The sequence below is a fragment of the Grammomys surdaster genome, unplaced genomic scaffold, assembly GCF_004785775.1.
Source record: "Grammomys surdaster isolate TR1022 unplaced genomic scaffold, NIH_TR_1.0 142, whole genome shotgun sequence".
NCBI lineage: Eukaryota > Metazoa > Chordata > Mammalia > Rodentia > Muridae > Grammomys > Grammomys surdaster.
In genome coordinates this window covers 3145450-3168480 of record NW_021604600.1, presented here as the reverse complement: position 1 = coordinate 3168480, position 23031 = coordinate 3145450, and the positions used below count along the sequence as shown (strand labels likewise).

At 42.3% G+C, this 23031-nt stretch overlaps 2 protein-coding genes across 3 annotated transcripts in view; one reads left to right on the top strand and one right to left on the bottom strand.

Moving 5' to 3' along the window:
- The window catches only part of Dctn5 (dynactin subunit 5), a 15962-nt gene extending 15597 nt beyond the window's left edge, over window positions 1–365 (bottom strand). Inside the window, exon 1 of the mRNA XM_028764230.1 lies at window positions 249–365. Within this exon, the coding sequence (XP_028620063.1) occupies window positions 249–296 (48 nt within the window). The 5' untranslated portion in view covers window positions 297–365. The remainder of the gene's footprint in view (window positions 1–248) is intronic.
- Window positions 366–482: 117 nt separating this feature from the next.
- Window positions 483–23031, top strand: part of Palb2 (partner and localizer of BRCA2) — a 25184-nt gene continuing 2635 nt past the window's right edge. The window contains exons 1-12 of one of the 2 annotated variants that reach the window (XM_028764219.1): window positions 483–709; window positions 3887–3946; window positions 4425–4518; window positions 5316–6716; window positions 9824–10494; window positions 11040–11111; window positions 13939–14100; window positions 16717–16802; window positions 18389–18550; window positions 20170–20286; window positions 21482–21569; window positions 22572–22720. In XM_028764219.1, the coding sequence (XP_028620052.1) occupies window positions 662–709; window positions 3887–3946; window positions 4425–4518; window positions 5316–6716; window positions 9824–10494; window positions 11040–11111; window positions 13939–14100; window positions 16717–16802; window positions 18389–18550; window positions 20170–20286; window positions 21482–21569; window positions 22572–22720 (3110 nt within the window). In that variant the 5' untranslated portion in view covers window positions 483–661. The remainder of the gene's footprint in view (window positions 710–3886; window positions 3947–4424; window positions 4519–5315; window positions 6717–9823; window positions 10495–11039; window positions 11112–13938; window positions 14101–16716; window positions 16803–18388; window positions 18551–20169; window positions 20287–21481; window positions 21570–22571; window positions 22721–23031) is intronic. The other variant, XM_028764220.1, reaches the window with a different exon arrangement.

Genomic DNA, 23031 nt, shown 5'->3' with positions numbered 1-23031 from the left:
ACACACACACACACACACACACACACACACACACACACACACACACAGACGGGATGGAGGAGGAGGAGAGAGCCTAATTCATGCATGCACCGACTAAATAACAATCAGATGAAACACGAAGCGTCTCTACGTCATCCAAGGAAGGAACTGAGGAAGCAGGGGTGAGTGTAGCAGGGACAGGAGGGGAGAGCGTCTAGTCCTCGAGGGGCCCGTAACTGCCAGAGGGGACAGGGTCGCCACACGCGCACCGTCTCGATGTACTCGGACTTGTTGTACAGCAGTTCGCCCAACTCCATGGCTGCCTCCTCTCTGAATCTCAGGATCCTGTCAGTCGCTCAGGCTGAGGGTGATTCCAGCTACTTCCGGTTGACTGTCCACTTCCGCTATCCGCGCCCTCGACTCTCATCGGCTCTCTTCTAGTCATTCCTGCTTGATCGCTCGGCGGTCTCTAGCTGCGCATGCGCAGAGCGAACAGCGGCTTTAATTGGCCAGAGCGAGTAGCGCGCCGGACCTGTGTGGCTCTCCAGTCACATAGTGAGGGTGAACCAGGTCTCAGTACTTCCCCGGGATTCCTCCTGGCCCCAGAAAGCCCTGGTTGGGTCCCTGTGACCACAGGCCCGAGGCTGGCGACGGCTACTCCTTGCGTTCGGCTTCCATCCCGATGGAAGAGCTTTCCGGGAAGCCCCTCAGCTGTGCGGAGAAGGAAAAGGTGCCCGGGTTGCGGGAAGGGTGACCCAGGGCTTTAACCTGGGTTTTCAAACCTGGTTCCAGTATCCGAGGCAGTGTCCTCCGACCTACCCCCAACAAGTCATTGAGACAAGCTCGCTTCCCTCGTGGTGAAGCTTAAAATGCAAATTAATCAAACTTAACTTCTAGTGGCACTGCATAAACATTAGGTGTAAAACTTTACATATAGGTAAACCTAGAGGCCGCCTTCTCTCTCACTCCACCCCTGTCCCGTCACGTAAATCTTTCAACAGTCTTATAGATTTTGTGTTTATGTATTAGGCTTGACCTCCGAAATAGGTTTACATTGGAGAAGGGGATGTTTATAACATATACGCTGGTTGGTTCTGCAGCTGAATTTCTCCATGTTTAAGACCCACATTGGAACAGGACGAAGGGAAGAAAAAATATAAATATTACATATAATGAATAGGTGTTGTATGTGTGTGTGCATACAAGTTTAGTGTAGTTTGGCAGAGCTCTCATTTTTTTATCGGCTCAGTATATTCTCCTGCAAGGCTTAAATATTGCTTGTATGTTCTTGTGTTTGCTGTGCAAATTAGAATTCACGTTAATTTGTCCTTCTATCCAGTCTGACCTTCTATGGGCAGTAAAGATCTTTTACAAATAAACAAGATAACTCCCACTTACTGATAAGATTGAGGACAAGATAACAGGTTAAGAGCACAGACTCTAGGCCTTCCTAATGCTGTGACTGTTTAATACAGTTCCTCATGGTGTGATGACCCATGATCATAATTTCGTTGCTACTTCATAACTAATTTGCTACTTATGTGAATCAGAATATAAATATATGATATGAAACCCCTCTGGGGGTCTGGACCCTCAGCTCTGCCTGTGAGGGTTTAAATGGAGCAGTTAAAAATGGGAGCATCCTGGAGGAACTGCTTATGCTTTATTCAGTTTGCATATCTATAAAAGGAGAGTGATTATATAATAGAATCTGTTAGGTTTATTGTGAGTGCTAATTGAGTCAATGGACATTAAAGTCACAAAAGTCCCTAGGACCAACTGAAGCACATGCCAGCCATTTTTATTATTGTGTGTCTGAGAATGGATGGAGACTGAGGTGACTTTGGCGCAGAAGTGCTGGAGTCCACCAAGTGCTCTGGGAACTGAGGTGGGGAAAGTGCTTAAGAAGAGTTTAAGTTGTCAGTAACTTTTTTTTTTTTTTTACTTAATTTTTAATGATGAAAACAAAAATAGCTGGGCAGTAGTGGCGCACACCTTTGATGCCAGCACTTGGGAGGCAGAGGCAGGCGGATTTCTGAGTTCGAGGCCAGCCTGGTCTACAGAGTGAGTTCCAGGACAGCCAGGGCTACACAGAGAAACCCTGTCTCAAAAAAAAACAAAAAAAAAAAGAAAGAAAAGAAAAAGAAAACAAAAACATACCTAAAAGCCATTTGTTCTTCCCTCCTCAAAATTGACCTTGGCCTGCTGCCTGGCCTTTCAATTCAAAACTGGGTCTCTGAACATATCCTTGTTGGCAACCATTTTGTCCAAGGGGATATCGAGAGTACCTTGTGGGCATGAGGTGATTGTAGTTATAAACTCTCACAAAGAACTTGATCTTGGGTCACTTGGCAGTTTTCTTCTTGCCCATGGCAGCTGTCATTTTTGGGGAATAGTGATCAATTCCAGGGCATGGCTGTAAGGGCAGTCTGAGTGCGAACATAAATATTCTTCACGATGATGGCTTTGCATTCAGAGTAGTGTCCAGCCAGAACTAACACTATTTTCCTGGGTTTCATAAACTTGCTCACTTCGACAGCAATCAGCTGGCACCCACCAGAAAGGAAAGAAGGACCTGATAGTAACTTTCATTGTATAGCTTTTTTGTTCTTTTTGGTTTGTGGAGTTGTTCTTAAGAAAGGATCTCATATCCCAAGCTAGTCTTGGACTTACTAGGAGGCTAAGGATGACCTAGTACCTCCCAAGTGCTGGGGTTACAGGTGTTCACTAAAGAACTGGGTTTATGCAGTGTTAAGGATCAAAGTACATGGTAGGTGAACACTCTACCAAGAGAGATACATCTCTAGCCCCCTTTTGTGTTGTTTTAAAAGGAATATACTGAGGCTAGAAATCCAACAATTGTCTGAAGGATGAATACAGGGTTCCTAAAGGATGGAAAGACAAGGGTAGCTTTGCTGCTGGGAGAACATTTCAACCATAGAAGCTCAGGAGACAAAAAGAATCTAAACTCTCAAGGACTAGTAATTTGGCATAGCCTAAGTGAACGTATTTGCAAAAGCTTTGTGGAGATGCCTGCTGTGTGCCTGGCTGGGAACTCAGCAGCAGCAGCCCCTACCTCTCACTGGCTTTCTTCTCTGTATTCTTTAGGTGTATGAACTGGGTCCACCATGGAGCGTTCCTACTTGCGGTGCCTAGAGTAATTACACATATGATACTTCTACAAGACTAGTTCCTTCCTTTAGATCTAGGTGCAAGTGGTAGTCCTCAGAAATGCCTCCATGACTGCAATCCCTACAGGAAGCTAGTTACTTTATCACTTAGATTAATCTAGGTACTTATTACTATGTCAGATCTTATCTGTGCTCTTGAATGTTACCTGTATTCCTCACTGCAAGTAAACTGTCTTAACTACCTTGTAGTTCAAGTACCAAGGATAACTGATATTGTGTGTGTCGAGGGTAGGGGTAGGGTACTACTACAAGTTCCTGGGTCATTAAAGAACATTTATTGGTTGGTTGACTATGGTAACAGCCCCTCCCTGCTTCTCAAAGTGATGGGCAGATACAGGAAAAAATGGACAGCATAACGTGTGGTGCAGTAAATTTTGAGAATAGCACAGAGGAATGGAAGAGTGTCTAAACTCAGTTTGAGCAAGAACCTAGAAGTCTATCCTAGGGAAGTAATCCTGCAATCTGAGGCTCGAGGAATCATGCTCCATGTGACAGGAAACCATCATGGAAAGGTCCTGAGAGGGCTTGATGCGTTGTAGGAACTGAGAAAAGGTTTGAGTATGAAAACTGCCCTTCCCTGTATTGATCTTGTTGAGGGATGCTACTGAACTCTGCACACTGAGTACCATGTGCAATCTCGGGCATGCAAGACACTATATCCATTCCCTCTGATCTCACCTTTCCATTACTCAGAATTGTTAATGTTTTTCTTCCAGTTGAAGGAAAAGCTAGCATTTTTGAAAAAGGAATACAGCAAGACACTTGCTCGCCTTCAGGTGAGTGAATCATAGTTGGTTAAATTAAGGTGTTGCACAAACTGATCAAATTAAGGTGTTGCACAAACTATGTAAAAGGTTTTGTTGGTCTGGTTTTGGTTTTGGAACGGGCCTCACTGTGTAGTCCATTTTGAGTTAAACTCATAAACCTGCGGCCAAAAAAATGGCTCAGAGGGTAAAGTCACCTGCAGTCAAGCTTGACAAAGTGACCTCAATGCCCAGGAGTAACATGGTGTAAGGAAAGTTGTCTTCTGATATCTACTGAGAAATGCTAAAGAATGGGGGTATTCATGTGTGCACCACATACATACACAATAAATAAAACATAATAAAAATAAATACACCCACAATCCTGCCTTGGCCCTCAGGGTGATAGGATTACAGGTGTGCACCACTACAATTAATGGGGAGAAAGGTTCTCAGTGATAATAAAGCTTTAAGGAAAATTGATTTCTTGGGCTGCTTTTGTTTTCTCTAGCGTGCCAAAAGAGCTGAGAAGGTTAAGAACTCTAAGAAAGCAATAGAAGATTGTGTGCCCCAGCAGGAAATCTCCCCACAGCTAAGCCACTCGGGTAAATTAGCCGTTCACTTATACTTGCTTTGAATTCACTCCCCAATTTGCTGATATTACTTTGTTCACATTCCATGGAAAAGAAGCAGTAGACTTCTTAAATAACACAAAATTCACGTTATACAATCAAGCAATACCCAGTATTCAATTGGATTGCCAATTTAGTTGCTTTTTCTCTCCTCAAATTTTCAGAACTATATTCATTGTTGTAATTGGAAAAATGAGGTGTGTGTTTGTTTGTTTTTCGAGACAGGGTTTCTCTGTAGAGCCCTGGCTGTCCTGGAACTCCCTCTGTAGACCAGGCTGGCCTTGAACTTGGAAGTCCGCCTGCCTCTGACTCCCAAGTGCTGGGATTAAAGGCATGCGCCACCACCACCTGGCTGAAAAATGAGTTTTTAACTTGGGTTTTTTTTTTTTTTGGTTTTTTGAGACAGGGTTTCTCTCTGTTGCCCTGGCTGTGCTGAAACTAACTGTATACCACACTGGCCTCGAACTCAGAAATCCACCTGCCTCTGCCTCCCAATTAACTTGTTATTTTTAAATTTATTTTTAATTATGATTTTTTTAAGGTGATATTTTGCCACAAAGCTATAAGTAGCCTGGTACTTACAGTGTTTCCCAGGCTGGCCTCATACTCATGGCAGGCCTTCTACCTCAGCCTCAGGGCTATTCTTTGACTGTAAATATGCTGCATGAATGGCTATGTATATGATTCTGTGTGGGTCTGTTTTTGATTCTCTTGTGACTACCTGGGAGTGGACTTAACTGAATCTCATTTATACATACTTTCCCCCTTAGAACCTATAAATAAAGGCTTTCCTTGTGACAAGTTACAAAGCAACCATCTTGATGAGGAGACTGGAGAAAACATCTCCCAGATACTTGATGTTGAAACTCAGTCCTTTAACTGTGAAAATGGCCAAGAAGTATTACATACACCAGGAGCAGGTGACATCCAAGGACAATTTTTGCATAGCACCAGTAGCCCTGATGGTAAGAGAGGGCAGAATACACTTCCAGGAACAACAAAGAAGCTGCGGACGAAATCATCTGTTTCCCAGGAGAAGGAAGATTTCTTTGACACTAATTCTCTTGTGCTCCCTGGCAAGCACCGAAAAAGAGAGGAAACGGATAGTAGCAAGAATCCTAGGGCCCCAGTAAGTGAAAAGACTCACCTTTTAAGTCTGAAGTCTCAAACTCCTGACACTCCAGCCCTTGTTACAGGAATTGGAGAGGGTATATTAATCCCACCATCTGGCAAATCAGAAAGGGGTATTGATACACCTGTAAGAGGAAACAATATCTCTATGGAGACTGTAGTTCCTTCAGGTACTGTGTCAGACAACAATCATAGTCAGCACCTTGAACGTACACCTCCTAACAGTGGCTGCAAAATTACTACTCAGGCTCTGGCTTCATCCATAAACCTGGTGGCACAAGACGAAAAAATGACTCTATTTACAGATAACCCAGTAGTGTATAAAGCTGTGAGTGCCAGTGGTCAGCTGCCAGGAAGTCCTAATTCATGTTCTGTAAGTGATCTCACTCATAGTAACTTGGCAGCAGATACTACCCAAAACTCTAAGTCTTTAAAATCTCCTGGGAACATTGTTGATGGGAAAAATGAGAATCTTCAGGAAGATGAAATTCTTGGCCCATCTAAGAACCTCAGCCCAGCAGCAGTCTCTCCTCCTTCCACAGAAAGTCAAAAACATTCTTGTACAATGCTTGAAGGCCTTCTGTTTCCTGCAGAATACTATGTTAGAACAACCCGTCGTATGTCAGATTGTCAGAGGAAAATAGCTCTGGAAGCTGTAATTCAAAGTCATTTGGGTGTCAAGAAGCTTAAAAAGAAAAACAAAGCAACTAAGGACACAGTCCTCTGTAGTGAAGAGATGGACCACAGTGAAAGTGGCATGTTGGACACGAGCAGAGGACAGTCGAGTTCAGGAAGCCTCTCTCAGAAACTTCTCTCACCAGCTGAGGTCAGCTCTCCTTCAGGACTTGCTGACAACTCATCTAGGAAGGCCACTACATGGCCACATGGTAGAGGACGCAGAGGGAGACAAAAATCAGTCCACACCTCCACACCGGATCACTGTCAGCTGCTTTTCCCTCCTTGTGCCGCACTGGCTGTTAACAGGTCCAAGGGCAAAGTCACCAAGCATAAGTGTCAGAACAGAGAAGTGGTTATTCATGGTAAGAGTCGAAGGCAAGTCAGATTGTATTTGATGACACTTGATGTGACAGCTCATCATCACTGTGTACCTGGTACTTGTAAATGCTGTACAATATTAACTTTCTGAATCATCACTGCCCTATTCAAGGCAGTGATTATCTTCATCTTCAGTTGAGGAAAGTAAGGCAGAGGGAGGGTACAGTGTGGCACCAGAGGTCAGTAGTATGCTTGAAAAACTCAGCAAGGGAAATACATTAGGTGCTTCCTTAAACTAATACCTAGTCAGGTACTGCACAGTCTCATCCATGTATAGAATCTAAGGTAAGTGGTACATTCTCCATAGTACCCCAAAGGTTCCATAGTAAAATGGAACATGTATTAGGCAAAACTACAGGAAAAAAAAAACTGTCATGGTAGAAAGTCTGAGAACTTTTATGGATAACATAACTGTTCTCTTTGTAATATAAGATTTTGAGACAGCAAGCAAGAATAACAAGCTTCTTACTCATTTTCTCAGAAGTTAATCATACTTAATAAACAACAGAAAAATTGGATCACTTGGACTTTAGAGAATGAGCAAATGCCTGCAAATATAGTTAGTGAATATTTTGCTTGTCATTTTTCACCTGCTCAGTTGTGGTGCAGCAGGAGCCACAGACAATGTGTAACTTACTGTGCTTTCATAAAACTTTGTGTATAAATAGGCAGCAAACTGTTATATACCATATAGATGTTCCTTGCAAGCTATGATTCATTCATTTAAGAATAGGAAGCATGGGATAGAGAGATGGCTAAGCTGTTAGAGGCTAGGCTCACAACATAAGAATAGGGAGGATGGCTCTTAACCAACAATACAAAAACCTAAGAACAAGGCAAGGTATAATCTAGAACTTTTTGTTTGGAGACAGGGTCTCGCTATCTAGTCCAAACTGGTTTTGAATTCAAGATCCATTTGCCTTAGCCTCCTGAGTACTGGTCTACCTTGCCTAATTAGACATTTTGTTTTAATCTTTGAAATGATCTGTTGTAATTTTATTTTCTTTGTGTGTATAAGTGTTTCGCCTACCTGTGTGCCTGTGTACCACATGCATGCAGTGCTAGTGGTGGGCAGAAGAAGCGTCGGATTCCTGAGATTAGAGTGCAGAAGGCTGTGGGTCTCCATGTGGATGCCTCAGTGCTCTTAACTGTTACGCCATCTCTCCAGTCCCCTGCCCATGAAAAACCCTTTATGTTTCCATTATCAAGTTTATTACTCATATGTAAACTTGCTATTAATAGATATTTTTAAAGCACCATTTGTAACAAAGATAAAACCAACCTACAACAAAACCTATTTTATTTATTTTTTTTTTTAAAGATTTATTTATTTATTATATATGAATACACTGTAGCTGTCTTCAGACACACCAGAAGAGGGCAGCGAATCTCATTACGGATGGTTGTAAGCCACCATGTGGTTGCTGGGATTTGAACTCAGGACCTCTGAAAGAGCAGTCAGTGCTCTTAACCACTGAGCCATCTCTCCAGCCCCAAAACCTATTTTAATAACAATAAAAACAGGCCAAAGATTTTGGTGCTGCTTTATGGCTTTGGTTTGTTTAAGGTTTTCTCTTCCTTTTCCTGCTTCTCTTCCTCCTCCTCGTCTTCCTTTTTCTCTTCCTCTTCCTCCTCCTCCCTCTTCCTCCTTTTCCTCCTTTTACATGTGTGTTTGTTTTTTAATTTGAGAAAGGTTATTTCTATGTAGCTCTTGGCCTTGTGGACCAGGCTGCCCTGGAACTCATAAAAATCCCCTAGGTCTTCCTCCTGACTGCCAAGATACTAAAGGATGTTCATGTCTCTGCCTCTTTAATCTCAAATTCAAGGCTTTGGTCACCACACCTAGCCTAGTGCTTAGGTGGTCAGAAAAGGGATGTGGCCGGGCAGTGGTGGCGCACGCCTTTAATCCCAGCACCTGGGAGGCAGAGGCAGGCGGATTTCTGAGTTCGAGGCCAGCCTGGTCTACAGAGTGAGTTCCAGGATAGCCAGGGCTACACAGAGAAACCCTGTCTTGAAAAACCAAAAAAAAAAAAAAAAGAAAAGGGATGTGGTGTTTGTTTGAAGTTATTTATGTGAATGTGTGTGTGGATTTGTTCATATGACTGTAGTGCCTGAAGGGGCCAAAAGAGGAGAGCAAATCCCCTGGAGCTAGAGTTACAGGCAGTTGTGAGCTGCCTCCTCCATGTGCATTCTGGGAACCAAACTGTACATGTTCTTTTCTTTATTCTGCTCCTTAGATTTATTTTATTTTCAAATATGTATATGTGAATGCCTTGTGCGTGTGGATGCAGGTTCCTGCAGAAGCCAGAGATGTTAGGGCTGGAGGTACAGTTGGTTGCAAGCAGTTGATGTGAGGGATGGGAACCAAACTCAGGCCCTTTAGAAGAGCAATAAACACTCCTAATCTCTACGATATTGCTCCAGCCCCAAAGTACATGCTGTTAAGCACTCTCCATAGTCCCAGGGATATGCTTATAAGAAACATAGTAGGGTAATAAGTAGTATCAGTCTTTGAGGATTAGAAACTTTTTCTAGAGTTGACATTCACATAACATAAAATTAACTGTTTTTGTTAAGTGAGCAATCCAGTGTCATTTAGTGATTCACTGAGCTACTCAGTGGCATGCTACAGGGAAGCCCATACCCATCAGGCACCTGTTTCCTATTTACTCTTCATTCCCAGTCCATATACAGCTACCAGTCTTACTGCATGGTATCTGGGGAGTCCTAGCTTTCTGGTCACTTCAGATCACTGGACTTATGTCATGTGTGACCTTTGCATTTTCCATCTGTTTGCTTTCACCTAGCATTGTGTCCATGCTGTAGAACATGTTGGTCCTTCATTCCTTTCTGTGGCAGAAGAGCTTGGTGATCAACCAGTCTAGCTGAATCAGTGAGCTCAGGCCTCAGTGAAAGACCCTGTCCTAAAAAAAGTAAGGTAGAGAACATGTGAACATACGCATGTGAGAACATACATATGTACACCAAAAACAATAACATTTTATTATTTTAGAGTAATGATAATACTTTCATTGCACTGTGAGAACGAAATCCTAACTTTAAGGCAACTTGTCTTTTCTCACTATCACAGACTTTGAATTACCTGATGAAGACTTTGGGCTTCTTAAACTTGAAAAACTGAAGTCTTACTCAGGAAAACTGATTGAGTCTCCTGACTCAAAAAACTGTGGTGAGAGGCTTCCTAGAGAAGGAAACCATGCTGCTCTGGAGGAACCGCAAATAGATTCGGAAACTGAGTGCCTAGAAGAGGAGCTCGCTGTTCCGCCAGGAGAAGCATGCCACCCAGGGCCAACCCTGAGAAGGCAGCCCAGGAGCAAGGGCCTTTCGTCATCCATAGTGCTTTTCACTCCTACAGACACTGCTGTGCCTAATGACAGTGGCAGGCCTCCTGCCTCCCTGTGTTCACCTGCTTTCCCTGTCTTAGGCATGACTCCAGCTTTTGACTCCCAAGCAACTGGTGAGATTACATCTTCTGAAGCTGGACAGCCTTGTTCTGCATACCAGCCTTCTCTCGTGGGAGATACAAACAGTCTTGTTAATAACAATAAACAGTGCAAAAGTTCAGCCTGCTCACCAAAACTGGATACCAACGTGCAAGTGTCAGGTAGGCAAGGACAACCTGCCGGTGACAGTGACTCTGGCCCCCAAGCAACATCTCTACCTATTGAGTCATTCACTTTCAGAGAAAATCAGCTTTGTGGAAATGCATGCCTCGAGTTACATGAACATTCCACTGAACAGGTACAATCGTTTCCTTTGTGAAATTTTCTCTGAAAGGATGAAATGTCTTAGTGCATATGGACAGCATGATGTTCTCCTCATTGGCCTCCCTGTGTTTAAAGAGTTTTGCTATGTTTGTTGAAATATCTTCATTGTAAATGTTAAGCTCATTCTAGGAAAATTAAGGCTAATTAAATTGTGTATTTGTAATAATTTTTCTTGTTTTTGTATTATATACATTGGTGTTTTGCCTACATGTATGTCTGTGTGAGATGTCAGAGCCCCTAGACTAGACTTACAGACAGCTGTGAGCTGTCATGTAGATGCTGGGAATAAATCTGGGTCCTCTGGAAGAGCAGCCAGTGCTCCTAATTGCTGAGCCATCTCTCCAGCACCCTAAATTATGTATTTTAAAAATACAAAGAGGGTCCTACTCTTTGCTCAAAGGGAAATGGTTGCATTTGCCTTTGTGCTGTTAGAGGTAGCTGAGGTAGCTTTGCTGATGAGTGAGTGAGAAAGGCAAGCATCACATAACGTAAGCTCACATGTGACTTCTCTTTCCACAGACTGAAATTGCAGATCTCCCTGCTTGTGAGAGTTTAAACCCAGGCAACCTACAGTTGATCTCAGAGTTAAAGGTCAGCAAAATGTCCTGTTACTGTGTGCCTTGTACATTACATGTGAAACACTGAATGAGTTGGTGAGGACAGAGCTGTTTCATTTGTTTGTTTAATATTATTAAATATATTGAGATACAAGTACAAAAAAGCAGATGTTAATTCTTTTCACAGTATTTTCTTATAGTTATGCTTTGAATTATCTGAAATTTATATACCAACTTATTGCCAAGAACAACTTTTTTTTTTTTTTTGAGGCAGTCTCAGTATAGGCTGGCCTTAAACTCACAGATCTGCTTGCCTCTGCTTCCCAAATACTGTACTCAGATTAAAGCCATGTTCTACCATACCTGGCTTAACTTTTTCAGTGAACTTAAGTTCATTTAAATAGACAGACTTATTTATTTATTTAAAACAGGTATTTTGACAGGGTAGAGAGTAAGACAGGAGTCACGCATGCCTCTGCTACTAAATGGTGTGATATTCTTCAAGAATGTCTTACGATTTATAAGAAAATAGGTTGTGTGTGGTGGCACACATTTGCAAGATCAGTGCTCAGGAGGCAAGGAGTGTGAATGGGGCCAGTCTAGGCTGCCTATCAGTTTCAAGGTCAGATTGGGTTACATAGTAATCTCTTTCTCAAGAAAAGGAAAATCTTAGTTCTAGGTTTTGATGTAGTAAATGTTTAGCTACCACATCCAAAAAGGTTTCCAAACATTGCTGAATATTCTTGAATGGAGGTGAGGCTTTGGAGTCTTTTCCAGGTGAAAACCAGTAGTTCAGAGGAAAACCTTCAAACACACAGAAGTGTTGCTGCACATCACTCAGATTAGTCTCTGAGCTCCAGGCTCCTTTTCTGTAGCAGATATATAGGAATAGTGCCTATGCTCTGTGTCCAAGCTGTTAATGTATTTGTTTATTCTCTTACACATTATGTCATGGCCACACTTTCCCATCTATTCCTCCCAGTCTCCCTCTCCCCCAGATCCTCTTTTCTGTTTCCCTTCAGAAAAGAACAGGCCTGCCAGGGCTATCAACTGAACATGGCTTAACAGGTTGCAGTAAGACTAGGCACAAGGCTGGATGAGGAAACCCAGTAGGAGGGAAAGGGTCCCAAGAGCAGGCAAAAGAATCTGAGGTAGCCCCCCACTCACACTGTTAAGGAGTTACACAAGTACACCAAGCTAACAACCAAGACATGTATGCAGAGGATCTAGCCCAGCCCCATATAAAATCTGTGACGGTCGCTTCAGTCTCTGTGAGCACCTTTGAGCTCTGCTTGTTGCTTCTGTGGTCCATGGTCTCGCTGTGTCCTCCACTTGGGACAACTTTAATACCTTAGATTCAGATGGAATTTATCATTTGGCTCATACTTTCAAGTTTGTATGTTAATGGTTATGGTGTTTTGTCTGTCAGTGTATATGCAGTTAAATCTTTCCATTCTCCTACATGTTTTTTTTTTTTTTTTTTTTACTTAATTTGTTTGAGGCAGGGTCTCATGTATACCAGATTGACCTTGTCTTCCTGATTTAGCTGACTATGGCCTTCGAAGTGGTGGGTGTGCTGGGATTACAGTATGTTCTGTCATGACTAGATTATTGGGTGCAGGGAATTAAACCCAGGGTTGTATGTGACAGGCGAGAACTCTACCAAATGAGCCATACTCCCTGTCCTCTTGCCTTTGTCATGTTTGTTTTAAAGCAACTAGCTCTTGATTATATTGCTTTTGATCTGTGTTTTAAGGTCGTTCTCAAGAGTGTATCTCAGGCTGCCCTTAAACTCAGGATCCTCTTGCCTCTTTTTCCCGGTACTCAGATTACAGGCATGCACTGCCACACCTGGTTTACTCATTGTTCTTATTTTGTTCTCATTATTGTTTGTGTTTTTATTAACTCCTTGGGATGTATTCTATTTTATTTTTTCTAGTGAATGCTGCTTTGGCCATGCTTTGTGGGTTTTGACCCACAGTACTCTCTCCTTGTTCTAATAAAAACGGTGTATTTGCCGGAGGTAGAGGGGTAATGTATTCCTTTAACCCCAGCACTTGGGAGACAGAGGCAGGCAGATCTCTGAGACTTTTAGGCCATCCTGGTCTACAGAGTGAGTTTCACGACAGTCAGGGGTACACAGAGAAAACCTGACTCAAAAAACAAAAACAAAAAAAGAGAGAGAGAGACAGAGACAGAGGCATATTGAAGTGGGATTGTGGTGGTGCACACCTGTAATCCCAGCACTTAGGAGGCCAGCCTGATCTACCTTTCAAGTTCTAGACCAGCCAAGGCTACACAGTGAGACCCTTTTTTCTTTTTTTCAACTTTATTCTTTCTTTAACTGATGAGTTGTTCACCAGGATGTTTAATTTCCAAACAGGTCAGTTCTTGTGTGCTAACTTTGTGCGTGCGTGTGTGTGTATCTGTGTGTGTGTAAATCAGAATGTATTTCATTCTAGAATTACGTACTCTAAAACCTTTTATTTATAGAATTGAGACATTTTTATATCAAATCTAAGATGGTTTGGGGGTTGTGTGTTTGTGTGACATAAAATGTATACAGTTCTTTCTTATAACCTGCATAGAACTTTCATTTTATGTAGCTGGTATTTCTTCTCAGCTTTGTAACTCATTACCTTTGGTACTTTTTTTTTTTTTTTTTTGGTTTTTTGAGACAGGGTTTCTCTGTGCAGCCCTGGCTGTCCTGGAACTCACTCTGTAGACAAGGCTGGCCTCGAACTCAGAAATCCCCCTGTCTCTGCCTCCCAAGTGCTGGGATTAAAGGCGTGCGCCACCACTGCCTGGCCCTACTCTTTTCATTAAGTAGAACTTTAACATAATTTCTCCTTCTGGGTCAGAATCCTTCCAGTTCCTGCTCTGTGGATGTGAGCGCCGTGTGGTGGGAAAGAGCTGGTACTAAGGAGCCATGTATCATAGCTGCCTGTGAAGATGTAGTTTCTCTTTGGAAACCCTTGAATTCTGTGCAGTGGGAGAAAGTTCATACCTGGCACTTCACAGAGGTATGTCCAAGCCTCAGGGCTAAAAGGTGGATCTGTGCCATTTGTGATGTGAATGAACAGCTTAACAGAGATCTGTGACTACTCACTGTAAACTCATCTTCCAGCATTTATTATGAATGAAACATCTCAGACTTAAAGTTTACATTGAGCACCCCATGCTCACCATCGAGACCCCAGTGTTACCATAGCGCTTTGTTTGCTTCACCATGCTTGTATGCGCGTGGAGTTCTACAGCCAGTCTATTGGGAAGCTTGTATTGCTTGTCTATTCTGAGGTCTAAACTGCTGATAGTCATATTTCTTCTTCACAAAAAATACTATTCTGTTTTCCATATATTATCTTTATTCCTCTTCATACACCTCTAACATGGTTACAGTATTACTGTGTTTAAATCTGTGTTTAGATTATTATTATCTTATTGTATGTTTGTATATGACACGTGAGTGTAGATGTGCGCATGAGTGTGGGAGTCTGAGGACAGCTTTCAGGAATCATTTTCTCCTTCCAGTGTGGGTGCCAGGGATCAAACTCAGGTCTCCAGGCTTGTATGGCAAGTGTTTTTACCTCCTGAAGCACCTTCCCAGTCTCTGTTTAAGATTGTGAACGCATGTAAACATTTATGTGTACATATTCCTTTCTGTGGTGAGAGGAGAGTATTGAGAAAGGTCTCATGTAGCCCAGGTGGCCTTGAACTCCCCATGGACTGAAGCTTACCCTGAACTGACCTGCTTCCATTTCCCTGTCAAGTGCTGGGATTGTAGGCACACACCACATGCCTGGGTTTTCTCTATATTCTTCCTATGTATTTGTATTTGTATATGTATTTTTTCCCCTGAACTCACAGCTTTGAGGACTGGGCTTTGCACACAGCTGACAGTGAACATCTATCTGCTTAGTGACTAATAAAATTTCCTTCTTTTTTTTCCTGAGGGCCTTATTCATGCTAAGCTCATGATCTGCCATTGAACTTCACCTCTAGCTGCTAAACGAAAATGAGTTTTTCTTTCTTCTTCCCTCCTTCCTTTCTTTATGTATATGTGTATATGTAGGTATGCAGGTGGTGAATCTATGTATTCAGGCTCAAGTACATGTGTTTGTGGGGACCAGACGACAGCATATGTATACATCACATGTCAATCCTCAGGAGCTGTCTGTCTTGATTTTTGAGACAGGGTTTCTCATGAGCTTAGAACACACTGAGTAGTCTAAGCTGAATGGCCACTGAACTTTAGAGATCTACCTGTCTCGGCCTTCCCAAAGCTAGGATTACAAGTACCTGCTATTTCACCTGGCTTTTTTACATTGGGTTCTGAGGTCAGATTCTAATCTCAGTCTTACAAGCCAAGTACTTTGCTTATTGAGCAAGCTTCCTATCTTTTTAACACATTTTTTTAGTAAAGATTTCAGTATGCAGATGTATGTTGGGGAGAGTATGTACATATGAGTGCAGGTGCCCACAGAGGCCAGAAGCGCATTTTGGATCTCCTGGAGCTGGAGTTGCAAGCAGTTGTAGGCTGCCTCAGATGCTGAGAACCAAATCTAGGTCCTCTATAAGAACAGCAGTGGTTCCTAACTGCTGAGTAATCACTCCAGTCCACCCCAACTGCCCTTTTGAGGCAGAGTCTCACTGTGTTGCCCAGACTGGCCGCACTCAGGGACTCAGGTGAGTCTTCTATTTGAGCTACTCACTCCCCTAGACTAATTTTTAAATGGCGCCTTAGTGCTTTCTTCATCTGTTTGCTAGAATTTACTAGTTCTTGGTTGTTAGAGGCATAAATTGCATTGTACAAGCACTTATTTCCTTGGTGTGATATTATTTGCTTAGCTTAAGTGTATAGTCCTAGCTACAGGAGGCTGAGGCAGGAATGCTTATTGCCAGTACTTTGAGACTTGCCTTGCCAACACAAGGAGACCCTACCTGAAAAAAAATTAAAGTAAATACTAACCTAACTCCTAACACGGATTGCTATTTAATTGTTTATTTGGAGAGGGGTGTTGATAGTGGTCTCATACGATAGCCCAGGCAGTCCTTCATTTTGTGACCCCCAACTCCCCTGCTACTTTAGCTTCCATAGTCCTGGACTTATAGGTCCACATTACCACATCCAGCTCATACAATTAGATTAGAGCTTGTAAGAAGGTTTTTCTGAGGGTCCATATGGAGTGGCACATGCTTTTAATCCCTGCACTTGGGAGGCAGAGGCAGACAGTGAGGTACATACTGAGTTCAGGTCAGTCGGCAATACATAGTGAAGCACTATCTCAAATTAAAAAAAAAAAAAACAAAAAAAAAAAAAACAGAAAACAAAACACCAAAAGGTTGTATGAGGGGCAGAAGAAGATTTTTTCTGAATCTTCACATTTCACACATAGTCCTGATTCCATAAGAATTCAAGATAATGTGATTAGCAGGCTAAGGCCTGTAATCCCAGCTACTCAGGAGGCTGAGGCAGGAAGATCACAGGTTCAGGGCCAACCTACACAATTTAATATGACCCTATTACAAAATAAAAAGTAAAAAGAAAACTAGAAGTAACATAAAGAAAAGAATGATACATTTTTTTCTGAAATATTCATGAAACTCTAAGTGACTGAATATCATTTTCTTTTATATAGGTTCCAGTATTACAAATAGTTCCAGTGCCTGATGTTTACAATCTTGTATGTGTAGCTTTGGGAAGTTTGGAAATCAGAGAAATCAGGTATGCAGTTTCTGAGGATTACACATGTGATGTCTCTCTTGCTCTTGCACTCCACCATCTTTGTTCCTTTCAGTTATTTTTGAGTACACATTATAACCCACACTTCAGTATTAAAAGCATGGCATGTTAAAAGAATTGAGTTTCTGGTCTGGAAAGATTTTTCAGTGTTTAAAGCTACTTGCTGCTTTTAAAGAGGATCCGAGTTGGGTTCCCAGCACCTACATTAGGTGGCACACAATTACTTTCAACTCCAATTCTAGGGAATCTCACACCCAGTCTTAGGGTTTTACTGCTGTGAACAGATACCATGACCAAGGCAACTCTTATAAGGACAACATTTAGTTGGGGCTGGCTTACAGGTTCAGAGGTTCAGTCCATTATGATCAAGGTAGGAACATGGCAGCATCCAGGCAGGCATGGTGCAGGAGGAGTTGAAAGTTCTGCATCTTCATCTGAAGGCAGCCAGCAGAATACTGACTTCTAGGCAGCTAGAATGAGAGTCCTAAAGCCCATACCCACAGTGACACACTTCCTCCCCAACAGGGCCATACCCTGGGCCGAGCATATACAAACCATCACATACCCTCTTCTGGCCTCTCCAGGCACCTACATGTACATATTGTACACATACACACTCAGGACACAACCACAAATGAAACAAGTAAATCTTTTCTGGAAAAACATTAGTTTAGGGCCAATCATGGTGACATACTGTAATCCTAGAATTTGGGAGGCTGAAGTGGAAGGACTAAGAGTTCAAGGTCAGCATTACCCTTAGCTGTATTATAAGACCCTCAAGTCCTGCATAAGAACCTCACTCAACAATTAAAAACACACTGAAAGGGTTGGCGAGATGGCTCACTAGTTAACAGGGCTTACTACTCTCAGAGAAAACCATCTCCTGTCCTCTGTGGGCTCCTGTATGTCTGTTGAATACATAAACTCATGCAGGCATGTACACATACACATCAAAATAAAAAAAAAAAAAAAAGAACTGGGGACTGGAAAGATGGCTTAGCAGTTAAGAGTGCACGTTGCTCTTGCAGGAGGATCCAAGTTCAGTTCTCAGCACCCTTGTAGGGCAGCTGAACAACTACTTGTAACTCTAGCTTGAAGGGATCTGACGTCATCTTCTGGTTCTACGGACACTACACTCAGGCGCACCCACCTGTAGCGGGAGGTATTAGAAAGGAGCTTGTGCCGGGCGGTGGTGGCGCACGCCTTTAATCCCAGCACTTGGGAGGCAGAGGCAGGCGGATTTCTGAGTTCGAGGCCAGCCTGGTCTACAGAGTGAGTTCCAGGACAGCCAGAACTACACAGAGAAACCTTGTCTCGAAAAACCAAAAAAAAAAAAAAAAAAAGAAAGGAGCTTGTAAGCCAGGCAGTGGTGGCACACGCCTTTCAGATACCAGGACCCACATCCACATGTGTACCTACTCTTATACACATATACAAAATAAAATCCTTAAAAAATTGAAACCATGTGTAGACTGACATCTATGACTGAAGTTACTATTTAAAATTTATACTCAGTGCCTTATTGCCCACTGCTTACTCCTGGCTTCTTGAATTTGTGTTTGGTGTAGGGCCTTGCTGTGTCCCTCTGATAATGAAAGTGAAAAGCAAGTCCTCCTGAAATCTGGAGATATAAAAGCTGTGCTTGGGGTGACAAAGAGGAGACTAGTTAGTAGCACTGGGACCTTTTGCAATCAACAAATACAAATCATGACATTTGCTGAAGACGGAAGGTAAGAAAAGCATTTATTGGTCTTCACTGTTCTGTAAAAGAGGCATTTATCTCAGGCTTCAGGGAAAGTGGATGCCTAGGAACCTGGTTTTCTCTGCTGTAGATGTGGTAGCAAGCATGGCCTTAATGCCACATTGCAACTAACAAGCAGGTTAAAGAGATGGAAGCCAGGGAAACCAGTGGAGAGGAGAGGCTCAGCAAGTGTAGTTGGTTCTCTCTTTGGCTTTGTTTAGAATTGCTGTGTGTCTCTTGAACATAAGAAGTACCTTGTTCTATGTTGTTCCTTGCTTCCTTGCCCATTTAGATGCAACCTGCAAACATGCATTTCTAGCTCTTAGCTGTTTCTCATGCTCTAGACCTGCATACTGGTTTAATAGTCACTTCTCAGGTCCTTCAGGGTCAGCACGTGGCAATCTGAACTAAAACATTTTCTCCTTTTGTCATGTCCTATACTTTCCCAGTTTGTTTCATTTTAGTCCTGTGGATTAGACCCTGTTACTGAGCCATACTTCAGTCTGTTTTCTTTACTGTTTTTTGTCCTTCCTCTTCACAGAGGACAGGGATCTTATTTGTCATAACTCACCCTGAACCAACATGGCAATCTGGGCAAGAGTCCAGTGATTCCTTAAATTAAGTAAATGAACTGCATGTGGTGGTACACACCTGCAGGTGGGAAGATTGGTGTGAGGGAGTCAGCCTGGGCTACACAATGAGTCCTGGGCTAGCCTGGACAGCAAGATGACCCTGGCTCTAATCAAACAATTGTCAGAGAAGTGTTGGTGGAGAAGGAAAGAAGACAGATTTGTGAGAAATGAGTCTATAGAATCAATAAACCTGCTGATTGAGTGGCTGTAGAGGAAGGGGACAATGATGTCAGTGTTCAGGGTTGGTTACCTGCATAGATTGGTAGTTCAGACATTGAGGTAGGAATGGGAAAAAATATATTTAAACAGAATGTTTGTGAGCTTAACATTGGCTAGAGTGGATTTGAGGTGATTGTAACATGTTCAAGATGAGATTAAAAAGATGTGTTTAGCTGGGTAGTGGTGGCGCATGACTTTTATCCCAGCACTTGGGAGGCAGAGGCAGGTGGATTTCTGAGTTCGAGGCTAGCCTGGTCTACAGAGTGAGTTCCAGGACAGCCAGAGCTATACAGAGAAACACTGTCTTGGAAAAAAAGAAAAGAAAAAAAAAAGAAAAAAAAAGAAAGAAAGAAAGAAAGAAAGAAAGAAAGAAAGAAAGAAAGAAAAGATGTGTTTATTGTAGAAAATTTAGAAGATAAGTTTTCTAGGTAAAAGTTTCTTCTGTATTCATTGTTGGGTTTTTTAAATTTTATTTATAGTAAATAAAATAATTAAATACACACACACACACACACACACACACACACACATATAGAATATGAATGAGTGTTCCATCTGCATGTACACCTGCATGCCAGAAGAGGGCATCAGATGCATCAGATGACGTTGTAGGTGGTTGCTGGGAATTCAGCTGAGGACCTCTGGAAGATCAGCTCTCATTTAGTGTTGTTTCGTACATAGTCTAGTAATGTATAGAAGTACTACTTAGAAACTGTTTTGGTTCAGAAGTGATTTTTCAGTACTGTTTTAAATACAGCAGCAAAGATGAACAGCTTTTGATGCCTCCTGATGAGACTATACTGACTTTTGCTGAAGTCCAAGGGACGCAGGAAGCCCTGCTTGGTACTACCACTATGAACAGCATTGTGATCTGGTAAGCTTTCGCTCTCTATGTGAATGCACTTCTGTTTCATAGTTGTGAAGATTAGGTATGCTGGGCATGGGCAGGGTATGGTGGTGTATACCTGTAATCCCATAACGCAGGAAGCTGAGGGGAGGAGGCTGATGGATCCTTAGCTGGATATGTGGAAAGACACTGCCTCAGAGAAAGAGAGACTGCAGACATAACTGTGGTTTTCTCTGTTCTACTGTTAGAAGCTTTGTCCTTGTCTTGACAAGAAAGTGAACCTAGATAAGTGAAAAAGAACATCTTAGAACTGTTTCTAAGATACAGAGTCAAGGACTAGCTCAGGTGTTAAGAGCACTGACCTCTCTTCCAGACATCTTGAGTTCAATTCCCAGCAGCCACATGGTGGCTCACAACCATCTGTAACTTTAGTTCCAAGGGATCTGATGTCTTATTCTGCCCTCCATGGGCATCAGCCACATACATGGTGTACAGATATACATGCAGGCAAAACATCCATAGTGCTACAAAATAAATACTCAGTAAGTCTTACAAACAGACAAGCAGGCATGCATATGTGAATGTGTTGTGGAGACAAATCATTATAGTGAGTGGTATAACTTGTAGCTGCCTTCATTCCCAGCACAGGGGGATGATGGAGAATATTGAGTAGAATGTGAAGAGGTTATCCACAGTAGTATAACAGAGTCCACCCAAGGCTGAACTATCAAGTTCAATTTTTGACAAAATTAAACTACCATTACACTTTTAATAAGGTTGTATAAGGTACTAGGCATGGTGGTGCATGCCCTTTATCTTAGCATTCAGGAGGTAGAGGCAGGTTGATCTCTGTGAGTGTGAGGCCAGCTTGGTCTACATTAGGAGTTCTAGACTAGCTCGGCCCACCTAGTAAGACCTTATCTCAAAAAACAAGAAGTACTGTATGAATTGTGGCTAAATATAATACAGTGCTCTGTCCCTTAGTGATGTCCTGTTGCTACCTTCCAAAACAGTTAGTAACAAATTCAGAACATTATATGTGAAGCAGGATGGTGGTGCAGGCCTGACATACCAGCAATGAGAGGTTGTGGCTGGAGGACCACAAGTTTGAGGCTAGCTTAGGCTACATAGTGACACTCTATCTTTAAAGGAAAAGACATATAATATGTGAAAATCATTTTACTGGAAGAATGTAATTTTCTCACTTATTTTGATGTCTAAGGAATTTAAAAACTGGCCAACTCCTGAAAAAGATGCACATTGATGACGCTTACCAAGCTGCCATGTGTCACAGAGCCTATTCTGAGATGGTGAGTAGTGGCCCAGGGCTACGTGGTGTTTATTTGTATTATCCATTGCTCTCACCAGTGGGGGAAGTAACAGTGGCAGTCAGCATGCCCTCCTGTTGTCTTTTCTTTTAATATTGGATGGCAGTGTGCTTTGACTTGGCTTTGCGTTGTTTTGAGACAGGTTCCCCGGTAGCTTAGGCTGGCCTAAACTGTACTAAGTAAGATGAACTTGAACTTATGATCCCTCTGCTTCTACCTCTCCAGTGCTGGGATTTCTGGCACAAGCCAGGCACTCTATTGACTGAGCTGTTTGTTCTTTTTTTGAGATTTATAAATGAAAGTGTTAGTGCAGAGTGATTGCTTGTCGAATTTTATGCCTATGTGACTTAAAGACCCATGTCCAAACTATGAATTTTGTGCTAAAAATATTATCCCTGTTATCAAACTTGACGCCTAACTACTTAACAAAGAAAAAGGGAAAAAAATCACAATATAGTCCTGATTGGTCTGGAACTCAATATGTAGCTCAGGCTATCACAAAATCTTGAGCCTAGCTTTTATAATCTGTTACGAAGGATGAATCTGTTTCTAGAATGGATCTATTTGTCTCTATTTAAGTAACTGGCATATTTGGCATATACTAATTACTTAAGGTCTTACGTGGGTTTTTCCATACAAACCACAGATGATGGTTCCTTTTTGTCACTTTCTGGGAATTCTGAGATTTAATTTATAAATGAGTACTTCCAATTTGAGGGTTCCTTGTACACGTCTCTATGTCATCCATCGTTGTACGAGCCTTGTCTCAGTGGATGGCACTAGGTGTATCTAAAGTATAGGAACCTGAGGAGTCGTGATTGTCAGGAGTGGCGATCACCTCAGCTGCTGCTGTGTGGAAGAAGGGAAAGTGGTGGTTATATCCTGCATGTTGAAGAGTCTGTCGATCGTTCCTTCTGCGTTGGTTTTGTCACCACTGCCAACATACTGTTGATGGTCGGGTTGGTTATTTCTCTCCTGCATCAGGGGCTCCTGTTTGTTGTTCTGAGTCATCCTTGTGCCAGAGAGAGTCAGGCCTTTGGAAGCCCGGTGTTTCAGCTGCTGGTGATTAACCCTAAGACAGCTCAGAGTGTGGGCGTTCTGCTGTGCTCCCTTCCTCAGGGGCAGGCTGGAAGGTAAGTGTGCGACTGCTGGTCAAGAGTGAGGTCATTTTGAAGGCACTCTGCTGGGTACTTTTGTGTCACTAAAATCTACAGAAACCATGAGATGCTGACGCCCATTGTGCTACAGGGCTTGCTCGCTGGTAGAGCTTTTTATAGAAAACATTCTTTTTTGCTGGTTTGTTTGTTTTTCAACAAGATTTCTCTGTGTAGCCTTGGCTATCCTGGAACTCAGAGATTATCCTGCTTAAAATATTTTCTTTTTTTTCTTTCTTTCTTTCTTTTTCTTTTTTCTTTTTTTTTCTCACTTTTTTTTTTTTTTTTTT